General features: G+C 39.9%; 1 protein-coding gene across 2 annotated transcripts; it reads left to right on the top strand.

The window, feature by feature from the left end:
* The first annotated feature begins 9,954 nt into the window (after window positions 1–9,954).
* Window positions 9,955–23,413, top strand: LOC115763658. Of its 2 annotated transcripts, XR_004017928.1 has the most exons (7): window positions 10,211–10,602; window positions 19,992–20,542; window positions 20,624–20,903; window positions 21,097–21,323; window positions 21,386–21,491; window positions 23,011–23,186; window positions 23,288–23,413. XR_004017928.1 is itself a non-coding variant. In XM_030706329.1 (6 exons), the coding sequence occupies exons 1-6, from the start codon at window positions 10,428–10,430 to the stop codon at window positions 23,127–23,129; spliced, it is 1,458 nt and encodes a 485-aa protein (XP_030562189.1). In that variant the 5' UTR covers window positions 9,955–10,427; the 3' UTR covers window positions 23,130–23,413. The 2 variants fall into 2 exon arrangements, 1 of the variants encoding a protein (XP_030562189.1); XM_030706329.1 differs by having other exon boundaries at window positions 9,955–10,602; window positions 23,011–23,413.
* The last annotated feature ends 1,812 nt before the right edge of the window (window positions 23,414–25,225 follow it).

Consider the following 25,225-nt stretch of genomic DNA (forward strand, 5'->3'; position numbering starts at 1 on the left):
AAGGGTAAATAAAAAAAAAAAAAAAACATGAAACAGCAGCAGAAAAGAGCAGTGCAGGGGCAAGTGGAATAAACAAAAGTTTGTTGCATGCAACGGCAGCAGCATTGAAAATCTGTGCTGAAAGATAAAGTTGCCAGGCAAACGGATTTAACTGCAAGGCGAGCGAGTGCAACGGGACTCGTGGGGCGGGTCAGATAAGTTACTATAAGGACACAGCCGGAAGATGAAGTGTGCGTGGGTGTGTGCGTGTGTGTGTGTGTGACCCCATTAAGCCAGACACGCCCACGCATCCTCTTGGCATGTGCTGCTGCTCACGATTCCCAGTGAATCCTGCGGCATTATTCATGGACATGATTCATTAGCACGATTTCCTTTGTATTTCTCTAAAAAATAAAAATAAATGCTAGAATCCCAAAGGAACTCCTTGACTTGCTCAATTTCTGTCAAGCAAACTGTAAAAAACTCAATGTATATCTCTATTTATAGAGCTTGGACATTTTGTTGGCGAAAGCGTTTTCAGGAATGTCGCAGCATTTTCTACAACAACGCAATGGTAGCTAAAAGTATTTTTAAAGCATCCAAAAGTATCCATTTAACCTTGTCTTGAGTTTTTCTTGGAGCAAACTGACAAGCTAGCGTTTTGCATGCGAAAGCGTTTTGGGGAACGCGCACATTTGCTTGGCTTTTGGGCGCATATTTAGCCGAGTCTCTTTTTAAATGACTTTGGCAACTTTGGCAGGCCAAAAGTAATTAATTTTTGCTAAGTCACTCTCAACAAAAAATAGAAGAAAATAATAAAAATAAAATTTTAAATATAAAAAAAAGAAGTAAATAAAACGCACACAAGCGGCACAATTAACGCCTGCAACTTTAATTGCGTTTTAATGGGCTGGGCGGAGCTTGGTAGGCATCGTAGCCCATATATGCGTTTGCAGTTTGTGAAATCAGTGTATGTGTGTGTGTGTGTGTGCTGGGCTCCAACGTGACATGTCAACCACAGGCGGCGGCTTAAAAGCGTAACAAGAATTTCGCCGCGCCTGAGTAACATGACAAGCGGCACACACACACACACACACATACACACACACACACACATACACACACACACAGGTGAGAGCCTGTCTGAGTGCCAGCCTCAAAAGCAGCTTAACGAACACACTCACACAATGAGACAGAGGAGTTCATGCACAAGCCTTGGCCAACTATTTACATATCGCCCTATTATGGCCGGATGCGGACACGAGCTCCAAAACTCAAACCACGTAACACAAAGTCGTACCCAAACCCCTTACCGTGGCCCGTAGCTGGTGTGTCCTTTGTGCTATGTCTCTTTCTAAGCGACGTGATTAAAATTTTTATGTCCTTTGAAATTTTGAACTCAAATGCTAGCTGCCTGCTACTGGCTATGACGTCAACGTTGCTGCTTTCGCCGCACAAATCACATCATCTGCCCTTTGTGGGTCAAGCAGCGCAGCCACATATCTATAAACTCGTAAAGCTCAAGAGCATAAACAGTAACTGCAACTGCTGTGCCACATCAGCAGCTGGGCGAGCGCAACTAAATAGTAGATACATGTACTAGTCGTACATGTCTACCCGACCATAAAGAGACAGTTCCAACATGACATGCAACTGCCCCCCGGTCGCCAACCTCAACCCAACAGGGCAAAAGCCAGCGTCAGGTAAATGTCAAGTGCTTGCACTCGAAAGAACAATGAGTGGTAGGATTATTTGCTGTTATGATGTTTTTGAAGACTCGCTGATGACCAACAAACTGTCAAAATAGGAGAAGCTAGAAAGCTGGTGCCGAGACAAAACCGATCGCAACTGTGGAAGATTTGTGGAAAACGGTTTCATCAAAAATTTTGTGCTGTGGAAAAAAAAATTAAAACAAAATCACTTGAGGGCTGAGAATTTATTGCATCATTATAAATATCATAAAGATATCGATATACTTACATATATATAGTATATCAATTAATTACTTTTGCCTTCAGCATTCAGCTGTCTCAACAAATAAGTCAAGATATTTTAATTGTTTAATATGCTTTTAATTTTAATGCGTTCGCTTTCTGCTGACCCAAAAATGAAAATGCCAAAAAAGACTAAAAAGGATGCAAACGGATGAAATGAAAAAAATTGTGTCTCATTTGGGGAAACTGATAGCAAAGGCTCCTCTCCAGCTCACAGTAATGAGGATGCCATTCATAAGGCCATAAATAAATGCAAGAGAATGTGGAAAAAAAGGGGGACTATGGGGAGCCGGTCTTATCGCGGGCAAGTGGGCATCATTAACCTGGCGGCATCCAATGTAATTATGTTAACTGCTAATTGTGTGTGCGGGCACTTTGGATAAGTGGCAGGAGAGTGGGCGTGGTATGGTACTGGCAGTGGGTGTGAGTCACGCAGTCTTATGGCCATTCAATGCAAAAACGGGCAGCATGCTGATAACGTCGATTGGCCAAAGAGCAGGCAAAATAACAATGATTGTATTTTCAGCAGCGGCATTTAAGGCAAACATGACACATGCCACAAGGAGCGTGGGCGAGGGGGTCGCCTGATCCTGCCAGTGTTCGCAATTTCGGCCCGCGGCCAAGTGAAAATGGAAAGTGCGCCTCTGTTTATTGCTTTTTGGCTGCACTCTTTGAATTAAATTGCACTTTTTATCAATTGGTATTGGTTGTTCAAGTGGATTTATAAAATGTGAATGTTGAACATTAAGCATTTAGCAAAACAATCGGAAAAACTCGTTAACTGCGCAACGCTATTAAATTTGGCGCTTTTCTGATGTTGATAAATTTGATTTTCCCGCCATGTTTGTTTATCGACAAATTGCAGCAAACCATTTGAAATGCCAATGCCAATGCCGGCGACTGACAGGCCAAACAAACACTCAAGCCCACAACACCCAACAGCAAGAATTGGTAATATGAGTTTAAAAATCTTTGTTAGGGTATTTCCTAAATTTGTCCGGATCAGAAAACGTTTTCTTCAAATTTACATATCACTTTTTTATTATTCATTAAATATTATTCGATTTTGGAAAAATACAAAAAACAAATTAAATTTAAAACGGCTTGGACTAGAATTTAACTTTCGCCCATTTTCCACCGAGGAGGAGATTGTATTTTTCACAATTTTTTTTTTATCCATATTTACAAATCACTTTTCCACATCTGACTCACTTGTGGTAAAATTTTAATCGAAACTTAGTCTATACTTAACTTTCGCCCATTTTCAACCGAGGAGGTTGTATTTTTCACAATGAAATTTCACAAAAATCCTAGACAAACAATTGTTTTACCACCCTCTTCAGACATTAGGTAGGGTATTTTGTGAATTTGCTCTCAAGGATTTTTTTTATCCAAATTTACAAATCACATTTCCACATAAAATAAACCTAAAAGTAGCCTACTGAAAGGAGGTGGAACTAGAATTTAATTTTCACACATTTTCCACCCAAGGGAATTGTATTTTTCACATGAAATTTCACTAAATTTCTGCAGTTATGGCTAAAATTCTCCAAACCTAAGTCTCAGTGTGCGCGTACATCACATGGAGTGACTGCAGTAGCAGACTACAGTCAGCAAAATAAGTTATTTTCTTATCAAAGCTTTCAGATAGCAAGCTCTACGGGAGAAAAACTGATACACCCAGGCAGAAGAGCTACAAAGCATGTTCGGAGTGTGTGTTTTGTTGTTGGCAAAAACATAATTTACTTTCTGATTTACGACACAATTCTGTTGGCCTGTGTAATGTTTATTTGCATACAATTGTTGTTGCGTTTGCTGTTTGGCCAATATATCATATGGGTCACTGAAAAACTGACAACTACAAATTCGGCTGCTGTTTATGCGGCCAGGACATGGGCGTGGCATACTTTTATAAATGCATATGAGATACATGGTTGTAAGTCTGTATGTGCGAACCCTTGCGACCCGCAATAGGTAAACATATTTAGCATGTATCTCTGTGTTCTCATTTCGCTGAATTTATAATTCACAATTCTCATTTGTATACATTTCATTTATGCATGTTATTTTTTTTTGCGCATAGCAAAAAAGTGGCGCAGCATAAATATGTCGAAATCAAAGCTGGCGCAATTTTCATATAATTAATTGCAATTGAACCGATATGCAATTTATTTATTTTATATACGAATTTTCCATCAGGCAGCAGCAGAAATTATGATAAAATTATTCCACGTTTCGTCTATAATAATTTGCCGCACTTTAATTCATTTAGCCTTTAAGTCTTTTATCCTCTATTCTAGGCAGATAAAATACATATTACAAATTGTCGCTTTGTGTACATTTTGCTAGGGCCTCATTAATTATTTTGGGCTGGTTTTATGTGCTCATTATGAATTGAAATTTGTGCAAATTGCGAAAACTTTTAGACGCATCTGCGGGCTTTACTAATTGAGCGGCAAAAACTATTCCGTATTTGCCAGGCAAATACACAAAAAATCTTTTGAATTTGGTTTCAACTACAATTTTTTGTCCGACATCAAAGTAGTGAAAAGCTGAACTAATTGAATGAATTTAAATTTATTTAAATGCAATTGACAGCAGTTAGTGATTTCGATCAAATCAATTTTTGACAATTTTACAATTTAATCAAAAGCCATTTGACAGCCGTTGAATTCAGCAAGAGCGTGTTTATTTGGCAATAGATATGCTATTATTATTATTTGCCCTGCTGAATATATATATGTTTAACTACAATTGCAAATATCAAGTGGTCATATCAAACAGAAACCTAGATCGCAGACAACTAGCATATGCAGCAGGAGTTGCTTTAAAATCATCGCATCCTAAATCAACCCAAGCCTCAAGTTAAGGGCTTTAACCAACGTAAGTGTAACACATATTGTAAACACACTTGTATGTGTATGTATGTGTGTGTGTGTATGATTTAGCAACGTAACGCTCAACACTTGGCCACAACTCACTTAGAGCGTGCCCTGCCACAAATGGCCCTAGCACTCAGACACTCAGACACTCCGGGTGGGAAAAGGGGCCGGCCAAGCCATATTTATGACAGGCGAGTATTGGGTGTATTGGGTGTGCGTGTATGTGTGTGTGTGTGTTCGTGTTTGTGTCTGTTTGAATGGCTTTCAGTGGCACACAAAGCAACCCAATCAGCAGCTCAAATCAGCAACAACAAAAGCCTGCCACAATTTCCGCAAGTTCAGCATTTGATTGGCAAACGGCCGAAAAGCTGTTTTAAATTTCAAATTGAAACCTGCAGCACCTTTAATAAGTTTGTGGCTGCCCACGAAACTGAACAGAACAACAGCACCAAAATGTACACACAATTCAATTTATGGCACACCTAAAAGAACCCTTCCCATTCATTTGAGCCAACCAGCTCGGACGCTGTTCGCTTCAGTCCCTCCCTCCTTTCTAGCCAAGGAGCTCGAACCCTATCGGCTTCAGTCTCTCCACCAAATGCTAACCACCCAGCTCGAACCCACTTATTCAGTTCTAGCCGCCCCGTTCGAAACCTGTGCGATTGTCTGTACTCATTTTACCAGTCGATGCTATTTGTTTAGCAACTCAGCGAGCGTCGCGGAAGTTCAAGTTGCTTTTCGACCGCCAAAAATTTGAAATGCAATTTTTAAGCAAATATCGCATTGGGTATATATATATATATATATATATAATCTAACATATATATGAATACAAATGGGTAAGCAGGTCAAAACTCAAGGATTCAATCAGAACACTTGCTGCCCCGAATTTAGTTTTTATCAACTGCCCAACTTTGAAAAACATTGCTGACACTTGAATGTGGTCTGCTTTCAGTTTGGTAAACTTCAAAATAAATGCAATGCGAAGGGCATATTACAGCAACTGGTGCTCTATAATATTTGCTTTATATGTAAATATAAGACAACAAGGAGACATAGGCATGTCTAAGCAAATACTAAAATATAATTTTAATTTCGTGTTCGAGCTTTTAGTGGGTCTTCCCTGCTGGCATTGCTGTACACTTTTAAAAATCCTCAAACATATGCTGCACTCGAAGTTGGAGGCGAGTGTAGAAAAGAGCTTGTGGCAAATATGATATATATTGTGCAATATTTAAATGTTGCTTTGTCTTCTTTGTTTGCAGCTGCCATGCAATTTTGGGCATATTTATTTTGCAATCCTTCAGCCTGCCTTTCCTTTGTTTATCAACTGTGGCATTGGCCCAAATAGTTGACCAAGTGTTCGGTTATTATTTTGTCCAAGCAATCTTAGGGAACGCATATGAACTGCAAGTGAATTGCAGAGGCCCCTGAAACATGCAAATGTATGAATGAGAAAAATGTCTGCTTAATGAAATTTCCATAAAAAATTCCGACTGCAATAAGAGTTGTGCCAATTGGACAGAAGTGAAGGTGGGCTATGCAAATGCATCTTGCTCCCTAGTCATAAAGGCAAGGAGACATAATATTACGTATACGCAGCGACGAGCGCTATTTAAACACTTTTTAATGATGTCGCAAGAAAAGTCGTGCAATCAGACTGAAACTGAGACTGAGAAGGAGACTGAGCTGGAGACTGAGATGGAGAAGGAGATTTCTTGGCTGAGACGCAGGCCTGAAGTGGGGGTTGAGTAGCATCTTGCAGTTGCTCTTTTCAATTTGCAGCTACCTCTTTTGAGGGCTTTATTTTTTAACGACTTGTACTTGAGTCTTAAACAGCAATCGAGTCATTGTAAGCATGTATACCCTGCTGTAGAAAGAGCAACGGCCAAAGCGACTTCATTATTCACATTGAAGAGCGTATAAAAAAAAAACAGTCGCAGAGATTAGATTACCTAGTCCAAGGCTCGACGAACGATTAAACGAATCTTGAGCGCCTTTTAAAGGGAATATGATATTCGTTGCCGCGGCCATTGCAATTTCTCTTTACCTCCAGCTTTTGTTATGCTTTTTGCCACGTGTGTCTGTCAATAAAACATGCTGTTCAGTCTTTTCCTTTTTTGGCCAACAAAGTTGAAGGTGGAGCCGCCTCCTCCACCCGCTTCTGGTGCAGCTGGCCGTTAACGCGAGAATCCTTTGTACGATGCGCACTCAATTATTCGTGCGTTACTTATTTTCTTATAACCTCTCCCCCCCTCATGGCTACCATACAAATGTAAGAAATGTAAGTTGGATTTGCAAACACAATTGAATTTACTGAATTGCGGAAATAAATGCACATTTAATATGTAAGAGCTGAGAAGGTAGCGAGGGGCTGCAACTGCGGCGAGAATAAACATTACAGAGCTGTTAGTAGCTCAAAGGACATCATGTTAATTGACTCCTACATGATGGAAAATTAATTTGTTCAAGTCGAAAGCATTGCAATATGAGCAAGTTACGGACTCTTTAATTAATTCGCAACTAGCAATGCTACAAGTGCCAAGGAATTACAACTCTACACAAAGTGAAATTCGCTTTCTGGCTGATTATTAAAACGGGAGTTAAATGAAATTGTAGTCCAATAATATTTCGGTGTCTTAAATCTCGTAAATTATATTTTATATATTAAGCAAACAAGTTCTTCATACAAAAACCACTTTGACCGATAAAAAGTCGAATCTATGCAAAGTTTTTTTTAAGTTAAACGAATGTTCAGTCAGTTTTCATAAAAAAATGTAAATCCTTTATAGGATATGCCCTGCTTAAGGAAAAGTTAAAAGATGACATTAACAAGCCCGCAACAAATACTGGCTTTAACGGTCTGCTTCGTTGAAACGGTTAACATGAGAAATTTAACAGCGTGCTAGGAACAGTCATGCGCTACATTTAACAGCAGCCCACAGCATCCCATTTGTGTTGCGCTCTGCCCCTGAATGCCAGACGCAACGAAATGAAATGAAGCGGAACGAAGCGAAACAACGGCATAAAATGAGGGGTAAATGTTGCGAATCCGAACAGCGGCATGATAGGCAAATGAAATGCGAAACATGTGAGACGCGGAACATAAGGCAAGGGGCACAGCAGCATGCACGACAACGACAACCATGAGAAACGAGAAACGTCAGAAATCAGATGAAACTTTAAATTGGCAAAAGTCTGGCATTGGCACGCTACACGCGTGACTCCTTTTTGCTGTGGCTGTTTAGTTGGGGATTTGCATGGCTCGGCGGCGGATGTACGAGCGGGCGGACTGCAAAATTACCAAAGCGACCAAAAGCTGTTAAGAGGCTGACACATTCGAAAACCGAGCGCGAAGTTAAAAATAAAACGAACATTGTTGTTGTTTTTGCTTTTGTTAACAGCAAAATATCAGGAAGTGGGCGTTGGGCGTGCCGCAGATGCAGCAGCAGCAATAAATGAATACGAATACGAATACGAATGTGAATCTGAATCTAAATGTGAGTGCTCAGCGGGGGCAACAGTCGAGCCAGTGTCTTTTGTGTGTGCGTGTGAATACAAATCAAAATCCAAATCCGAATGTGTCTGTGAATCGCAATGTGTCCTTTATAAATCAACAAAAATCACATTTCGAATTGCTGCGCAACGGATACAGCGTACAACAACAAAAACAACAACAACAACAGCAAAAGATCTAAAGTCAAAGACGTCAAATGCCGCGTCAAACGCTGATTGCGTCGTTGACTTCTCGTAAAATACCAAAATAATAAAAACAAAAAAAAAAGCGAACAGCGAAAAAAGTGAATCATGTGAGACTTGTGAATGCTGTAAAGAATGTGGCAAATCATTTGCAGCAGCCTCCAGGCCTAGGTGCCATTCACACACGTGCTCCTCGATTGTGTAGCATATCATATGATGTAATATATTGAAAGATAATCCGAATCCACTTTTTAGTAAGCACGTCTAGACTTCTGCACTTGTGCTCTGTGGAAAGGAAGGTAGATTTTAAACTCATTAGGGCGTCTTTGAGCTGACAAAGGAAAGCCGTTGAGAAAGCATAATGAAAATAACAAGGAACAAAAAGCGGACAAACAGAAAACTGATGACCAAATCAATTAAACGTGGAAACAGGTTGAAGAGCAATTTTCACAGAAAAAAAATGATGTGAAAAGCTGTTCAATTAATTTCTTATAAATTACTAAGAAATCAAATAAGTAAATTATTATTGAAGACCTATATCAATTGGTTTTAATGACTAACCAACTAATTGATTGATGATCAGCGCACTGTCAAAACCGTTAAAGATAGAAACCAGAGTTTTAAAAAGTATTTAACTTTTTTTTAATATAAGTAAAAAAACGTCCACAACTGGTTAAAGTCCGTGGCTAAGGATAGTATACAAATTAAATAAAAAATAAAATAAAATACGAATTAAATATTCATCATTTAAGAAGGTCTTATTAGAAAATTGATTGGACACATGTTTAACGCATGTAGGAAAATCCACACACCTGAGTCTAAGTTTGTATAGGCCACGATTAAATTTTACTTCTAAATTCTTTAAAATGTCTTTCTTTTGAAAAATGCACACTAGGTTATGTGGCCCAAAGAAAGTATGTATCATTTGCTGTATTTATTTTCACCTATGTCATACAATTGAGGTCAAAGGTATGTTAGTGCTAACTTGCCAGCTTTTGTGTTGTTATTGCTGCTGTTACTTGTCACAAGATAATTTCTGAAAGTTTAAATTGGCTGTGGTAGAAGCTGCTTTCCGGGGAGCTAGACTCTCGATTAACCTGGCAAGATAATGCAATGATTTACATATATTTAGCAGCGGCAACAGTCAAGAGGCTAGCTGAATTTGGTAATGCACTCGGGTATCTACAATCTGGCCCACAATAGATGTCACTTGCCGTTGCCGCGCGCAATTCATTAATTTATTGACTTACAATCAGAGCAGTTCTAGAATCGACTGCCCCCGAGCTGGGCAATGCTATTTCCAGCCAGTTGCCTGGCACTCGGCTGCAGCCAAGATAAATATGCATTCATCCCGTAACCTTGATGGGAATGGTTAGCAATTCCCAGCTCAGTAGCCGCCCAAAGGTGGCTTTTGTGGTTTTCTACAAAAACGTTTTTCATTCTCGTTTTGCACTCTTCTTGATTTTTTTTTTCGGTTGCCTTTGCCAAATAAAATGCGAAATGAGTTGGGGTTAGCTTTTGGGCCTGCGGCTGGCCTGAGCCTGGCCAGAATCATGCGAGCCAGAGTCACGTACGAAGGCTGTGACGAGTTATATGCAAATGCAGGCAACACAACTCTGGGAAAGCATTCAAAATATAATTAAATAGCAGAGCCAGAAGCACAAAACAAGTCAAATAACAAATATGCATGTGTGTTCTATGCTGTGGGCCATGACAAGCTACTTGAGCTGATGAAACTCGGATTAAAAACAAAAACAAGCGAACAGCAACAAAAAAACAACGACTTAATAACAACAACAACAACAACAGCGAATACAAATACACATATCCAAGGTGTGACACGAAGCAGCCACCAATCCTCGCACGCAATAAAATGCGCTGTCGACGAACAGCTGAAGGAGCCACAGCAGCAGGAGGAGGAGCAAAGCCTGGCGCAAAAGTTGTTGCCAGGAGGGGCAGCGGATTTGCTGCTGGATCTGGAGTCAAGGGAGCTGGCAGCGTACTGCTGGCATTTCTGGCAGCTGTCAGCTTTCGTGGCATGCGCACCCGTAAGTACAAAATCTTTTACTTTATAGTGAAAAAAAACGGGCTGTTCCCGGAAACATAATCAACTGCAAAGCGAATGACTGATTGAATGGCTGATTGCTGATCCCGACTGACTGATTGGCTGATTGACAATCCACACAGCTTAGTTAAGAGCAATTTGAAGCTATTTCTTATGACTACTCATTGATTGACTGACTGATTGCAACAACTGATTGACTGATGAGCAAACACATAACACATAGGCAACTGATTGATTGACTGAATGATTGACTGACTGATTGACTGCTAACCACACAGCTCATACACAAGATCAGATGGCGCCTAATTTATACAACTTTTAAGCTGATTTTGTTGATTGAGTTATTTACTGGTTGATTGTGCAGATCCTTACTGACTGATGGACTGGCATTTCCTCACAGCTTAGTTAATAGACTGATTCATTGTCTGATTGATTGACTGATTGATTGCTGTGTGTTGATCAGCAACAATGATAATAGTCAGCATCAAAAAGGTTAACTAAACTCTTTAAACAGATAGTTGTAAAAGTGGGTGACTCTCATTTTCATAGCGACTGCTGGAGAAAGTACTTCAAGGAACGAACCCACACAAACACGCACATACACACACACACACATGCATACAAATAAGTACGCTAAGTACACATATTCTATTCTTGTAAATATGTATGTGCCACATCCCTATACATGGTGCAAACTTTTTGGGCTACGTGCTCTCTTTTCCCGTTTTGTATGTTTTCTTGCATGCATATTTAATTCAATTTCGCACATTTTTGTGCAAGTGTCGGAAGCGTTTGCCAAATCTAATTTGCATGATGAGATTTGCCTGGCTGCATCGTTGTTTCAGTTATTGTTGTTGTTGTTGTGCCAACTCGTTGGCACGATTTTTATAAGCTTGTCGAGTTCATTTAATCGAGCTAAGCAAATTTTCATTTATCCAAGCAGACACACACACACGTAAGCATGCTCACACACGGGCATGTACAGCTTGATATTTCCTAAACACCTGTCACAGGAATATATTACGTACTCGAAACAAAATTCATTACACATACGCACTGTTGACTGGGCAAATACTATGCAAGCTTCTTGTTTTCTTTTTTTTCGAGTGTGCTTTATAAAAATGACTGGCATTTCCTGTTCCAGTATACACCAGAGCTGGTCTAATTGAAAGATAGCCCAGCCAACTGGCAGCATCTGCAGCCTAGCTGCGTAGTTGATTAAGTTTTCGTCTGTTCAACAGGTCGTATGTGTGACGTGATTTCGAGTGCTGTGTGTTACGTGCTCGAATTACAATTCATTAAAACCAAGTCCTGATAGAACACACTGAACTGCATACAGCTTTCACCTAGCTTGCAGCAGTTATTCCTTTGTTTGTTTGTCAAAACATGTTTTTCGAAAAAATATCACAGAATATGTTATTTTGTTATTTTGTGATATTTGCTTGCATTGCTCCTCTCAGTATTTAATGTATGCCAAATACATTTCTGACAGTGGGCACTTGATGAAAGAAAATTAAATTATCTCGCTCGATGAGCTAAATTTGATTTATAAACATTTGGGAACATAATTAAAGTCTATAAACATTTAGAAAATTGGCAACTTGAATCAAATTTTTTACATTTAAGAATTGATTGTGTGAAATAATTATAATCACATCTCTCTATTAATCCTTCTTCATTTGGCCTCAGCTTTACGCAGACTAATCAATCTAAGTTGAGCTTTCTTCAAGGCCAAGGCGATATCATTAATAACACACGTGTCCATCCAATCTGCTGCTTATATGATTTAATAGAGACCAAGTGGGAAAAAGATAGTCCAAATGTGGCAAGAACAAACAGGCAGAAACAAAAGCCAAGAGCAGCTAAATAAAAATCTAAATAGACACTCAAATAACACTTAGACCATCAATCAGCGCAACTGCCAAGGTCAGATTCAGAGCTAGAAACAGAATAGAAGTCAGACTTAGGGGATGATGGCCCGTCCCCAGCTCTGGGTTGCTCGGTTAATTACATCAACAACAGCTAGAACAAACTACCAACTATATTTTATGCGGACTCACACATTAGATACAAGTATTTTGCCAAGAAACTGGCGTCCAAGACAAATGGCGGTCAAATGTCACATTTAATTTATTTATGGGCGCATCACAGACACGCGGGGCGTGGCCGCCCGGGGCCATGGCTTTAATTAAATAACTGCGCTAAGTGAAGCCAAAGAGTTGATGTCGCTAATACAGCCATTAGCCGAATTCGTGCAGAGCTTGTAAATTCTCATTTCCTGAGATGGAAGCTATATATCATTCCGCTCTGCAAAATGTCTGTGTGTGCGTGTGTTTTTGTATTTTGCTGTGTGTGTAATATACAAATAGTAAATTTAATTTGCAAAGCAAACTGGACTATACTCGGCTGCTTTACAAATTTAAAAAATGTTTAATACAAGTCCGCAACAGTCCGAGTCAAGTAAAATTCCGAGTAGATATTGCGCATGTTTATTTGCGCTTGCTCAACGATCGCCATTCCTCTGGAATATGGTAAAACAAAACAATGACGGGGCGTAGCATGCCTGGAAAAGCGCAAATAGTCGCCCCATGCTGTGTCCTCATCAGCAGAAAAAACAATCAACCCCTCGTCAGTTTGAGTCCGATACATATACATACGTACATGCGTATGTGTATGCTTCTCATGCGAGTATTTGTTTATTCGTCTGTGCAAATTAGAAACAACAAAATAACAATAAAAACAACGACAACAACTGTTGCAACAATAACAATGCAAACTCAGCAGGCGGCCAATTGTTAGTCGCTTAACCCGCGCTGAAAAGTAGGCAACATTTTGGCGTCGCTTTAAAGCAATCAAAATAAGTCGACAGCTCGATTTCTTGTTTTTCGTTTTTCATTCAAGAGTTTAATGGGCGCCACGCCCACTCTACGCTTGGCTGGTGTAATTGCTAAAAAACAAACTGAAATACCAAAGAAATCAAAGTAAACGACGATGTGAGCGCCGCCCCGTCATTTGCTAAAACAACACGAACACGATGTAAAAAGTGCTGCGGATATTCCGGACAATTAATACCCTGCTAGGCATACACATACTTGTTAGATAGGCATGAAAATAAAGTCGCTGCCTTTACTCAAAACAAGTAAGAAGCTCTAGTCGTGAGCTCCCGACTAGGGGATACCCTGAACCCTCTTCTTCCAACATCAAATGCATATATATATTCTATTTTAGAAGCTATATGTCAAGTTTGGTGACTCTAGCTTTTATTATTTACCAAAATTGCCCAAAAACAGGATATCGAAATCGATTTTTATCGATTGCTTGGAAACGGAGTAAGTTATCGATTATCGGAAACAAACTCGATCTGCGAAAGCACTAGGAGCACCTACAGCTAAAATTTCATGTCTCTAGCTCTTATACGTTCTGATATCCTTGCGTTCATACATACGGACAGACGGACGGACGGACGGACAGACAGACGGACATGGATAGATCGACTCGGCTATTGATGCTGATCATGAATATATATACTCGAAGATGCTTCCTTCTGCTTGTTACATAAATTTGGATTTTGCACAAGTACAATATACCCTTATACCCATTTTTAATGGGTTCAGGGTATAAAAATAAACGCTCTTAATAATTTGCTTAGCGCTTCAAATAAATTGGTTTCGCTGCACATAAAAAAAATCATTGTAAATTGTATTATCTACACTTGGCTTATTTCTTTTTAGTATGCCATATTACAATTTCTTTTTAGAATGAACATATATAAATTAATAATTATCATATTTAATTTTACCGTTCCACATATAATTATATAAAAGTTGAAAAATATTAAATATAAATACAGTTCATATTCCATTGAAATACTTTTTTTTTATTTATAATATTTAAATTAAAAAATGTAAATGTATAGTGTTTAATTTACATTTTTGGGCATGTTAATTTAAATACCAATAATTTTTAAATTAAATTATTAAATTTCACGTTATATTCTTTTTCTCCGAGTAGTTTTCCACTCAGGACTTAGAGCTTGAGCTTTGGCTCCTTGCAATTTTTAATAATAAAATATATTAAAAGCCATTTTTTAATTTTCGTCGGTTGAAGAAAAAGTGCAATATAATTTTACTTGTTTAAAAAACATTTTATTCAAATTTATATACCATATTGTACAGAGACTGACTTGCATTTCCACAAGACCACAATTGTGCACACAAATGGAATGCTTTAGAGGGACATGTTAGTTTGCTGGAATATGCAGCAAACACGGCGACCCAGTCACGCTGCCCCACTTGGCAGTGCAACAGCAGTAGAAACGTACGGCCGTTGATAAAATGTGCAAAACTGTTGATGTAGGTCGGGAACTGGAAGGGCGGCGCGCTGGTCAGGGGAAACTTATGACTTCATACTTTTCTCTATGTGTTTTTCTGTTGTTTTTTCTGCTTTACTTCGCAATGCGTGTACGCTGTTTTGGTTTACAAGCCAAACCGCCGCCGGATGTGGGTCTGGTGCCCGACACAGCCGGAACCTGGCTTTAAGCATATTGACTTCTTGAGTTTCTCTGAGTGTACGGGTGTGTTTGAACTGTTCGATTATGCATGGATCTAGTTGTGTGTGCTCAAGTTGGCAAGTGCGTGAGCTGGCCAACATTTGTTGTGTGTTACGAGCCAATAAATGACGAGTTATGCCTTCCAATTAATTTGCTAAAATATGCATATGCCAACTGTAACTACGACTCAGGGCCCTGTCTGCAGCTCCATATAACTAAAGCCGAATAAATAAATGTGTGGTCGCCTTCTGGGCGCATAGCGCGACGGCAGAGACACAAAGACGCGGTGTTTGTGGCCGAGTCATGCGGTTGCGTTGCCAGCCCAGATGTCCGCAACATCTGCTGCCACTATAGGGTGTGAATATGCGTGCATTGAAATTAAAGTAACATCAAGTCAAGCGACCGTGAAAAGGTCGTGTGCTTCATCCTCATAAAAAAATGGGAGGAGCGAGCAAACATCCTGACAGGGACAACTGTCTGGCTGCGCAAGAAAACGAAAATTTGACAGACCATAAAATAATAATTGAAAAAATAATGCATTTTATTAACAGCAATGATATATTATGCATGTTTAAAAGGAAAGAAGTAAGAGGTTCTAGTCGGGAGCTCCCGACAAGGGGAATACCCTGCACCCTCTTCTTCCAACATCAAATGCATATATATATTCTAATTTAGACGCTATATGTCAAGTTTGGTGACTCTAGCTCTTATTATTTACCAAAATTTCCCAAAAAACAGGATATCGATATCGATTTTTATCGATTGCTTGGAACGGAGTAAGTTATCGATTATCGGAAACAAACTCGATCTGCGCGGGAAGTCTCAAGTCTCTAGCTCTTATAGGTGCTGAGATCCTTGCGTTCATACATACGGACGGACGGACAGACGGACATGGCTAGATCGACTCGGCTATTGATGCTGATCAAGAATATATATACTTTATGGGGTCGAAGAGGCTTCCTTCTGCCTGTTACATACATTTGGATTTTGCACAAATACAATATACCCTTATACCCATTTTTAATGGGTTCAGTGTATAAAAAGAAAATTCAGAATATCCTTGACACAGTAGTTAAAACTCTACGTTTTTAATCCCAATCATTTTTAATGCAGCTTAATGAAAATGGGTTTATATTTCATGAAAAATATTATAAATACTTGAATTGCTGCTTTAAGAACCGAAAATATTTTGCATCTTCACTTTAACTAAGGCACACACGGGAGCAACAATAAATGTTTGTGTCACGTGTAATTAATAACAAAAGAATTTACGCAAGCAAAATGAAAGGGAAAGTGCGCATGGAATATAAGCCTGGTCAGAATTGGGCATGTTGAACGCGTTATTAGGCCTGAACTCTGGGACCAACATAATTGGCCAAGCGACTAACATATGAGGCCAACTAGCCAAACAAACAAGTATCTTCACTTTAATAAAAGCACAATTCGCTGGGCAAACTTATAAGTTTTTTTATGCCGTTCGTTCCGAACAATATAGCAATCCGATATATCATCTCATATTAAAGCAGGCCATATATTTTCATTTTTGGCTGCGTCCTGCGTTCCGCTTTTTGCGTAATTCGGGGCGCCAGCTGATAACACAACAGACAGAAGCTGTGCTGTTTGCCAACCTCCTGCTCGCTTTCAAAAGCGCTTCCCAATTACAAACAAGCTAAATTATTGCTAAACAATTTGCTTTTGTTTTTATCCCTGGGAAAGTGCCGTAAACAGGCGCCTCTCGCCCAGCCCGAAAAATGCTCAACCAATCATGAATGTGAAGTAACTTTTAAATTACATCGCTGACGCCACATTAGGCAATTGCTATATCAGCGACTCTTTAAACTAAGCACAAGCATACTTATATATAATTATTGTGACTATTATTCATTTAATAAGTTTAATTTAGTTAAAAACTATCAGCCTGGTTTTTTGGGCTTCCCAGCCGGGAATGAGAACTACAAACATTTATGTTTCACTGATGAAAAGGGCAGCACACCAAAAAAAGGTAATAAAAGTGAAAAACCGGAAAACCGGAAAACCCGAAATCAGTTTATGTGGTTTACACAACTGTTCAACTAATTACCACAGCAAATGTTGTTGAAGCTTTAGTTGTGCAGTGATTATTCTTGTTATTGTTGCTGTAATTTATTTCGTATTATTTTTATAAACTTTTGCCGGCAAATAGTTTTTAATTGCAACGATATGTGCGAGCAACAATGACAATATAAAGTTGCAAATTGGCCACAGTACAAATGCGACTACAATAAAAGTTGCAAATTTTGTTAAAATTTATCGCCAGCTTTCACATGATTCCATCGAATAGCTGACAACAGCAACTTTTGAACATTAGATGTTGCGTTTAAAGCTTCTTTTTTCAACATTTTAAAAACAATAAACTTGGCCACTAAGTTGGCCAACAGCCGGGAGCACCAGCTGTCTTAAAGTGGGCTAAACTATTTTAGCAAATGCCTTTTTTCGCTCCACAAAAGCATTTCCATAAAATTGTTAACTTGTGCGCACATTTCTTGTGTTTGTGTGTGTATGTGTGTGTTTGTGTTTGTGTGTTTTCATTTGGTATTACATTATTTACATAATAAATACTTAGCTATAATTTGTTATGCTGCGCGTAAATTTGATGCTCGAGGCGAGAAGCAGGCGAAAGCTGCTGAAATACAAAACGATTCTGAGCAGAATATAGGGGGAAATGGAAATAGGATTAAATTCAGTTCTTGCCAGAAAGTAGGCGTACAACAAGCACACAAAACGCGAATGGGCGTGATCGCCTGCCTGCGGGGGCGGGCTTCGGAATGCAAGGGGCGTGGACTTTTTTTTTGTGGGCCATCTGTGGGATTTTAATATGCCATTGAGACTTGGCCTCGAGCTACAAACTTGATTTGATGATGATAAAGATGAGGCACATCAATTCAACTGGGGGCGGGGGCGGGGGCGGGGGTGTATAATGTGCATCCACGGCGGATCAATTTATTAATTTAAAGAGCAAGCCGGAACCGGAACGGTTGCGAAATCAAATCAAAGTCGTGAAAAAAAGGAAGAGAGGGAAGAGACACAGCTACCAGTGCTTCTTGTACTGTTCCAGTGAAACAGGACCAGGTCCCAGGACCACGAGTAGCAGCAGGCCACCCACAACAGAGAGCGTATGAAAATAATAGTACTTGAGCACATCCCTGCTGGGGTCGTGCACCAGCCACCAGGCATGCCAGTACAGATTCCAAAGGATCAGAATCAGTGCCAAGGTCAGGGCAGCCAACCTGGTTCGATAGCCGAGCACAATCAACGCCATCAGCAGCAGGCCCAGTCCATTGAAGGCCAATGTGGCGAGTCCTTGCCTCAGTCGAAGCAGCGTTAGATACATGCAGGCCAGAAGTATGCGGCCCGCAAGTCGCATTAAGTGCTGCGGACGGCGATTGATCAGCAGGGGCACGCCTGCACCGGCTCCAGCACAGTTGCGGCCCGCTGCTGCCGTCTCCTGGGCATCAACGTGCAGCAACAGGAGGCCGCCGAGCAAGGCAAAGTTACGCAAGAGCAACTGCAGCTGCCAGGGCTCCATTTGCATATGGAGCTGCAGCAGCACCAGGCTGGCGAGCAGCGTGACGGCCACATTGACCCACACACGCAGCAGAATCAGCAGCGAGCCCAGCAGCTGGCCGAACAGATTAACGACCACAATTAAAATGGAAAGCATCTCCGAGCAGTTCAGCTCTATCTGCAGGTATACCAGCTGTTCGAAAAACTGCTGCCACATTCGCAGCGCATCCTCCAAGAAGGTGGCAGTCAGACAGAGTCGTGCCACAAGCGGCAGCAGGCGGCGACTGCGGTTGCTGACCGCATCCGCCAGTTTCTCCGACCACACAAACAAACGCAGCCGCAGGGCATCAAAGTCCATGCTCTCGGGTCCGGAAAAGCTGCCTCAACCTAACGCAATCCTCTTTTCGTGGCAACAAGGATGCTTAACAGTAGCGAAAGCGGCTCAAAGTTTTATTGGCGCTTTGTGATATTTTAAATTTCTCTGATGAACGTTAAAAATACTTTTGACAATAAAATAATGGTCCAGCTATGGTACTTAAGATTTAATTTAAAAATTGTCAATATCTTTTACTTCTATCTGAGCGCTTGGTTATTTGAAGAGAAATCAAAGGGCCTAATAAACCAATTTGAACATAAATCAAATAAGGATTAAATGCTTCGCAATAGCAAAGCACATTTAATAATTATTTCTATGAAAATCGTATGCAGAAATTTGATTATATTACAATTTCATCAATTGCTTCTGTGTAGGTTTTGTCCAGGATTAGGACCTGGTTTTGAGTCTAACCATGCAAAAACTAATTTAAAGTTTACACTTACCAAACACTTGGCAGCCGCTGAACAGGAAACATTCTTGGCAAATGAAATAACTAATTTGTTCAAAGACCATGTAATATTTGAGATTGATAACTTTGTTCAGCCTTTAACCATTTTAATGAAAATGTATGCCATAGGCAGAGCACATCGAAATTCGATATATTTGGGTCATAAATATTTAGCTTTAAGATTAAATTAGGCATTTTATAAACGCATAGCTTTGACTTTTGGTAAGCACACAAAAGGTTTTAAAGTCTGAAGTCTGGCTAAATTCCATTCACAACCGAGTGCTGGGTATCTGCATGTCGAGCACAGTTATGCTTCATCTGTCTTGGCAGCAGCTTATTGGCATAAAGTATTCATTGAAAATGTTGTTACTTAAGTCTTGTATAATTCAAATAAAGTAACTGAGCTTGATTAGATCATAGATCCACTGATGTCCTCTTTCTTGACCTATTTCGCAGCACTGGCAGCAAGTGCGTCCACAATTGGCGACAACTCATCGCTAATTGCGGCAGCAAACGGAGCAACTGACACCAGCCCGGCTTCCACGACTGCCACAACATTGCTGGGCCGAGTGGGCGTCAATCAATTGACCATTGACCAGAGCACAACGGAACAGCAAACTGCTGCGGACATTTGGAGCGAGCGACCCGATACGGCAACTTTGACAAAGGGCTTCTCGATACCCACGTATTTGCCACCGTTTCCGGATTTCATTGCTGCTGATTTGCCCCAGACACTGACAACGACAATGCCGCACAGCCGAATCCCCGCGGGCCAGGACAATGATGCCAACTCCCTGCAGTCGGGTCTTAATAAGCAGCTCCACTCTCACTCCCAGCCCCAGCCACATATGCGTCTACATGCCTACGACAGTGAACAAAAGGAGCAGCAGCTGCGGCGAGAGAAGCAACTGGCACGTGAGCGGGAGCAGCTGCCACGGCGACAGCTCAGTTTGCCATCCCGGAATGTAACAGTACAGGCGGGCCAACATGCCTATCTGCCATGTCAGGTAAGTCGATGTGGTAGTCAGTTGATTATCATGATTGAATGGCAGCAACTCAAAAAGGCACCCACTGTTTGTCCATTGCAGCTGCATCAGCACTCAAACAAGCCCCTCTCCTGGGTTCGGCTACGGGATGAGCATATCATAGCCGTGGATCACACAACCTTTATCAATGATGCACGATTCGCAGCGCTGCTCCAATCATCGCAGGCAAATTTCACAAACAGCCTATTGGAAGCCACAAACGGCAGCAGCCTCGGCTGGACGCTGCTCATCAAATATGTCAGTCTGCAGGATACAGGCTGGTATGAATGCCAGCTGGCCACAGAGCCAAAGATGAGCGCCAAAGTTCAGCTATTCGTCATAAGTAAGTCGTTACGTAATGCTAAGCTAAGCGTTTTAATTGATTGTCTACAAATATGCGACTTTTACCCTGACATTATAATTGGAATACCTCAAACAGGGCAATCCACAAATTATACACTTGCAGCTGAATCCCTATATCATAGACACATTGAGGGATATTTAAATCTTAATTTTCTTTAAACTCTCTTCAATAGCACCGAAAACTGAGCTAATTGGCGATAAACAGCGCTTTGTCAAGGCCGGCAGCAGAGTGGAGCTGCATTGCATAGTGCGCGGCACTCTGGAGGCACCGAAATATATAGTCTGGTACCGTGAAAAACAGCAGGTCGTGGCGGAGAACGAGGCGAGCGGCATTGAGAACGGCTGGTACACTCAAATTGATCGGAACATATTTGGCAGCACGGAGCACAGTCGCAACACGGTAAGAGAGCACAATTATTAGTTTAGTGCATAAATATAAATCTCCAATCCCCACCCACACAGATCGGCAGTCTGGTCATACCCGTAGTGCGTAAGACCCATTCCGGGAACTACACCTGCGAGCCGGAAAATAGTGATGCAGTTTCCATACAGCTGCATGTACTCAGTGGTAAGATGAACCCATTAAAATTGGGTAAAAGGGATAAAATGTATTTGTGCAATTGTATGAATCAGGCAGCAGGAAGCAACTCTGCTCCCATTTATATTGTTGATCAGCTTCAATAGCCAAGTCGATCTAATCGTGTCCACCTGTCCATCCGTCTGCCTGTCCGTATGTATTAACGCAAGGATCTCAGAGCCTATAAGAGCGAGAGACTTAAATTTTGGAACGCACTATGTCCTCCTAGTGTCCGCGCAGTACGAGTTTATTTCCGATTATCGATAACTTGCTCCGTTTCCAAGTAATCGATTAAAGTCCATTTCGAAATTGTGTTTTATGAGCAAATCTCGTAAATTATACTAGCTTGAGTTACGAAACTTGACATGTCGTTTAGTTGAGACCAAGTTCGATTGAACGTGTCATTAAAATGAACTACTGAACTAATACAGTGATTAGTGAACTAAATTGGTCATTTAGTTCACTCGTTCAGCTATTCAGTCGGTCATGAACGATGTATTCTGAACTCGTTCAGTCGGTCATGAACGATACATTTTTGATACTCGTTCAGTCTGTCATGAACGTTGTATGCAACTAAGAAGTTCAGCCGTTCCTGAACGATACATTATTTTAAAATGTTCAGTTCTTAATAATCATAAAAGATATTAATGAAACAGTATAAAAGGTAAAAAGTATAACATATTTTTTGCAACTGAAAACATGAAAAATAATTGAACAGAAATATAAAAATATAATTTATGATTGAATGCATAACTGAACCAAGCGAATAGTTCATGACCGACTGAATAGCTAGGCAGAATTCATGGTTCATGACTGACTGAATGAGTGAACTAAATGACTGATTCAGTTCACGGCCAGAAAATGAACGAGTGAACTTATTCAGCAAATTGAACTAGAAATCCCCACTCTAATATTAAGTACCTTTAATTTTATAGCTATCGGCACCTCTCCGCTACCTTCACACAGCTATAAATCCACTAAATAAGCCAATCGGAACTGCCCACCAATTTAAACCACAATTTAAATGCAATTCAAATTTTGAATATACGAACATTCTATAGCAAAACGAGATCTACTGTTGAAAATTTCATCAAAATCAGTTAAGAAACACAAGAGTTATTAAAGAAAACGTGTGGTTTTATATACATTGGCAGCCCACGTGTCAATTCCTGTATGCATGTACATACACACATTTACGCATTGTGTTTACGTGCTGCTATTTTAATTAGTTTTTTTCACGAGGATTAAATTGTTGGTATGTCTGTCGGGCTTAGGCAAGTTGTTTGTGTTTGAAAGTGGTGCAATATGTCACAGGTTCGATTCCCCAGTGAGTGGGACATTTTTTGTATTACTGCTCTAGCAAACGCGCTCGTTACCCGAGCTGCATTTGGTCTTGGTAGAAGGAGGTTCAGGTAATACCCTAGTCAGGACATCCCGACTAGAGCCTCTTACTTGTTATATAATAGATTTATTGTTATGCTGATTATTCACTCATCCCCTTTCCTTGCAGGAGAGTATTCCGCCTCAGCAATAATGTCCACAGCTGCCGGCCTGTACAGACATGAGCATGGTTATAATAGTCTCCATCAATGGCTAATATTTCTGCTGGTGGCTCTCCATAAGACATGAGCAGATGGTATCAAAAATTGAGGCATTATCTTTTTAAGACATAAGATTAATTTCTAGGTAAATTGCACACTTAATTAACTTAATATTACTGCCGACACTTTCGAAGGTGTTTGCAGATTTCTTTCACATCATTTCAGCACCTTTTTCTTAATTTTCAGTTTCTAGATATAATATGTCATGTCCTTTGTTATTGCTTTTGGAATTAGATTGCTAAGCATTTGTAACTGTTTAAGACTAAGGCTAAGACTAATTTGCGTAAATAAAGCCAGAGGCGTATTAAGTAAGAACCTAAAAATGCAAAAAAAAATAGTAAATAGAACAAGCAGACGGAATCTCAGCTCGTCGTTCTAATCAAAACTATCTGTGTATGTACTTAAATGGGAGCAGAAATGCCACCTTATTACGTTACACAATTCATGAACAAATTAAAATGACCTCAAATGGGAACAAAACGGGAAATGATCAATCTGAGAACAAAAATGCTTTTTTTAAGCTTTTATTAGAATAACTGCACTCTCTCGCTCTCTCTCACTCTCTCTTTCTCCTAATCGGAATATGCACAGTTAAAAGCGCGCTTTTTATACCCTGAATCCATTAAAAATGGGTACAAGGGTATATTGTATTTGTGCAAAATCCAAATGTATGTAACAGGCAGAAGGAAGCATCTCCGACCCCATAAAGTATATATATTCTTGATCAGCACCAATAGCCGAGTCGATCTAGCCATGTCCGTCTGTCTGTCCGTCCGTCCGTCCGTCCGTCCTTATGTATGAACGCAAGGATCTCAGAACCTATAAGAGCTAGAGACTTGAGAGACTCCTAGTGCCTGCGCAGATCGAGTTTGTTTCCGATAATCGATAACTTACTCCGTTTCCAAGAAATCGATCAAATTCGATATCGATATCCTGAGAGAGAGTTAGAGTCATCAAACTTGACATATAGCTTCCAAAATAGAATATATATATATATATATTTATACATATGTTTGATGTTGGAAGAACAGGGTTCAGGGTATCTCCTAGTCGGGAGCTCCCGACTAGAACCTCTTACTTGTTTTTCTTGTATAAAAATGCATTGCCTTTTTCTCGATAGTTTAATATACATGTGTACCTTTAAGGACGGAGAACTGACGATTGCAATTAGCCAACACACACAGCACAAACTATACACTTTTAACTTCATGTAATTTATTAACTCTGTTATAAACCGATTTTACACACGCACAGAAGACACGCCCGATCAACAGGACAAACGTGCACTGACTAAACTGTCGGTCAATACAATTACAATTAAGAGAGCAACATACAAAATGCTTGCGCTTTCGAGTCTCTCTTAATGGTGCGGTTTGTAATAGAACTAAAATAACAGGATCAAAAACATCTCGACCAATGGCGTGAAAGTACTTCACTTACGTATATCTCTTTATTTAGCGATCCATAGTGCTTGCTCTCTGTCTGGCGTAGTTGCAGTCCAAAAGAAATAACAAGTTCAAAAGCATCAATGTGAATAAATTATTTCCTACGAGTTACAATGTCCACTCGTCGGGTAAATGTTCTCTGCTTAAAGCTAAACATTTGAAGATTTGTTGCTTATAAGAGAAATATTCTGTGACCCAAAATAAATGTTGCAATATAGAATAATTATAAATGAACAAAATTCGTGTATTTACTTCTGAATAACTTTCCTTGTACATTTTCACGCTTGAATTAAAGTGAAGTGACCCTCTTAATACTTTTTTACTCCTAATTTATAATCGCATTTTAAAACACTGCTATTTTCAAAAGCCTGCCAACAGCGTTTTTTCGTAGTTCTTGAGAACTTTTCAGTCTTTTCATAACCTCGATTCAAACTCATTAAATAGTTGCAGTTAGCTGTCATTTTTTATGAAGCAAATTATCTACGTATATACTATCATATAGTATATACATATGCATATTGGAAGATGAAAGTAAACGAGAAAGAAGTGTTATCTTCGGCACGCTGAAGATCTAATACCCTTGCAGACCCAACCTTTTCATAATGCTTTGCCCCTATCTAAAAAGTACCGGGAAATAGTAAATGTCGATTTTGGTCTAGATATCTTGATAACCAAAAAA

This window comes from Drosophila novamexicana, unplaced genomic scaffold, assembly GCF_003285875.2.
Source record: "Drosophila novamexicana strain 15010-1031.04,08,12 unplaced genomic scaffold, DnovRS2.1 tig00000770-arrow-pilon, whole genome shotgun sequence".
In the NCBI taxonomy this organism is placed as follows: Eukaryota; Metazoa; Arthropoda; class Insecta; order Diptera; family Drosophilidae; genus Drosophila; species Drosophila novamexicana.

Bases quoted from the DNA above. Each gene is read 5' to 3' on its own strand.
- LOC115763658 (XM_030706329.1), top strand. From the start codon at position 10,428: ATGCGCTGTCGACGAACAGCTGAAGGAGCCACAGCAGCAGGAGGAGGA. The intron at 10,603-19,991 runs GTAAGTACAAAA...CCTATTTCGCAG, and splicing joins CTTTCGTGGCATGCGCACCC to CACTGGCAGCAAGTGCGTCC. The intron at 21,492-23,010 runs GTAAGATGAACC...CTTTCCTTGCAG, and splicing joins ACAGCTGCATGTACTCAGTG to GAGAGTATTCCGCCTCAGCA.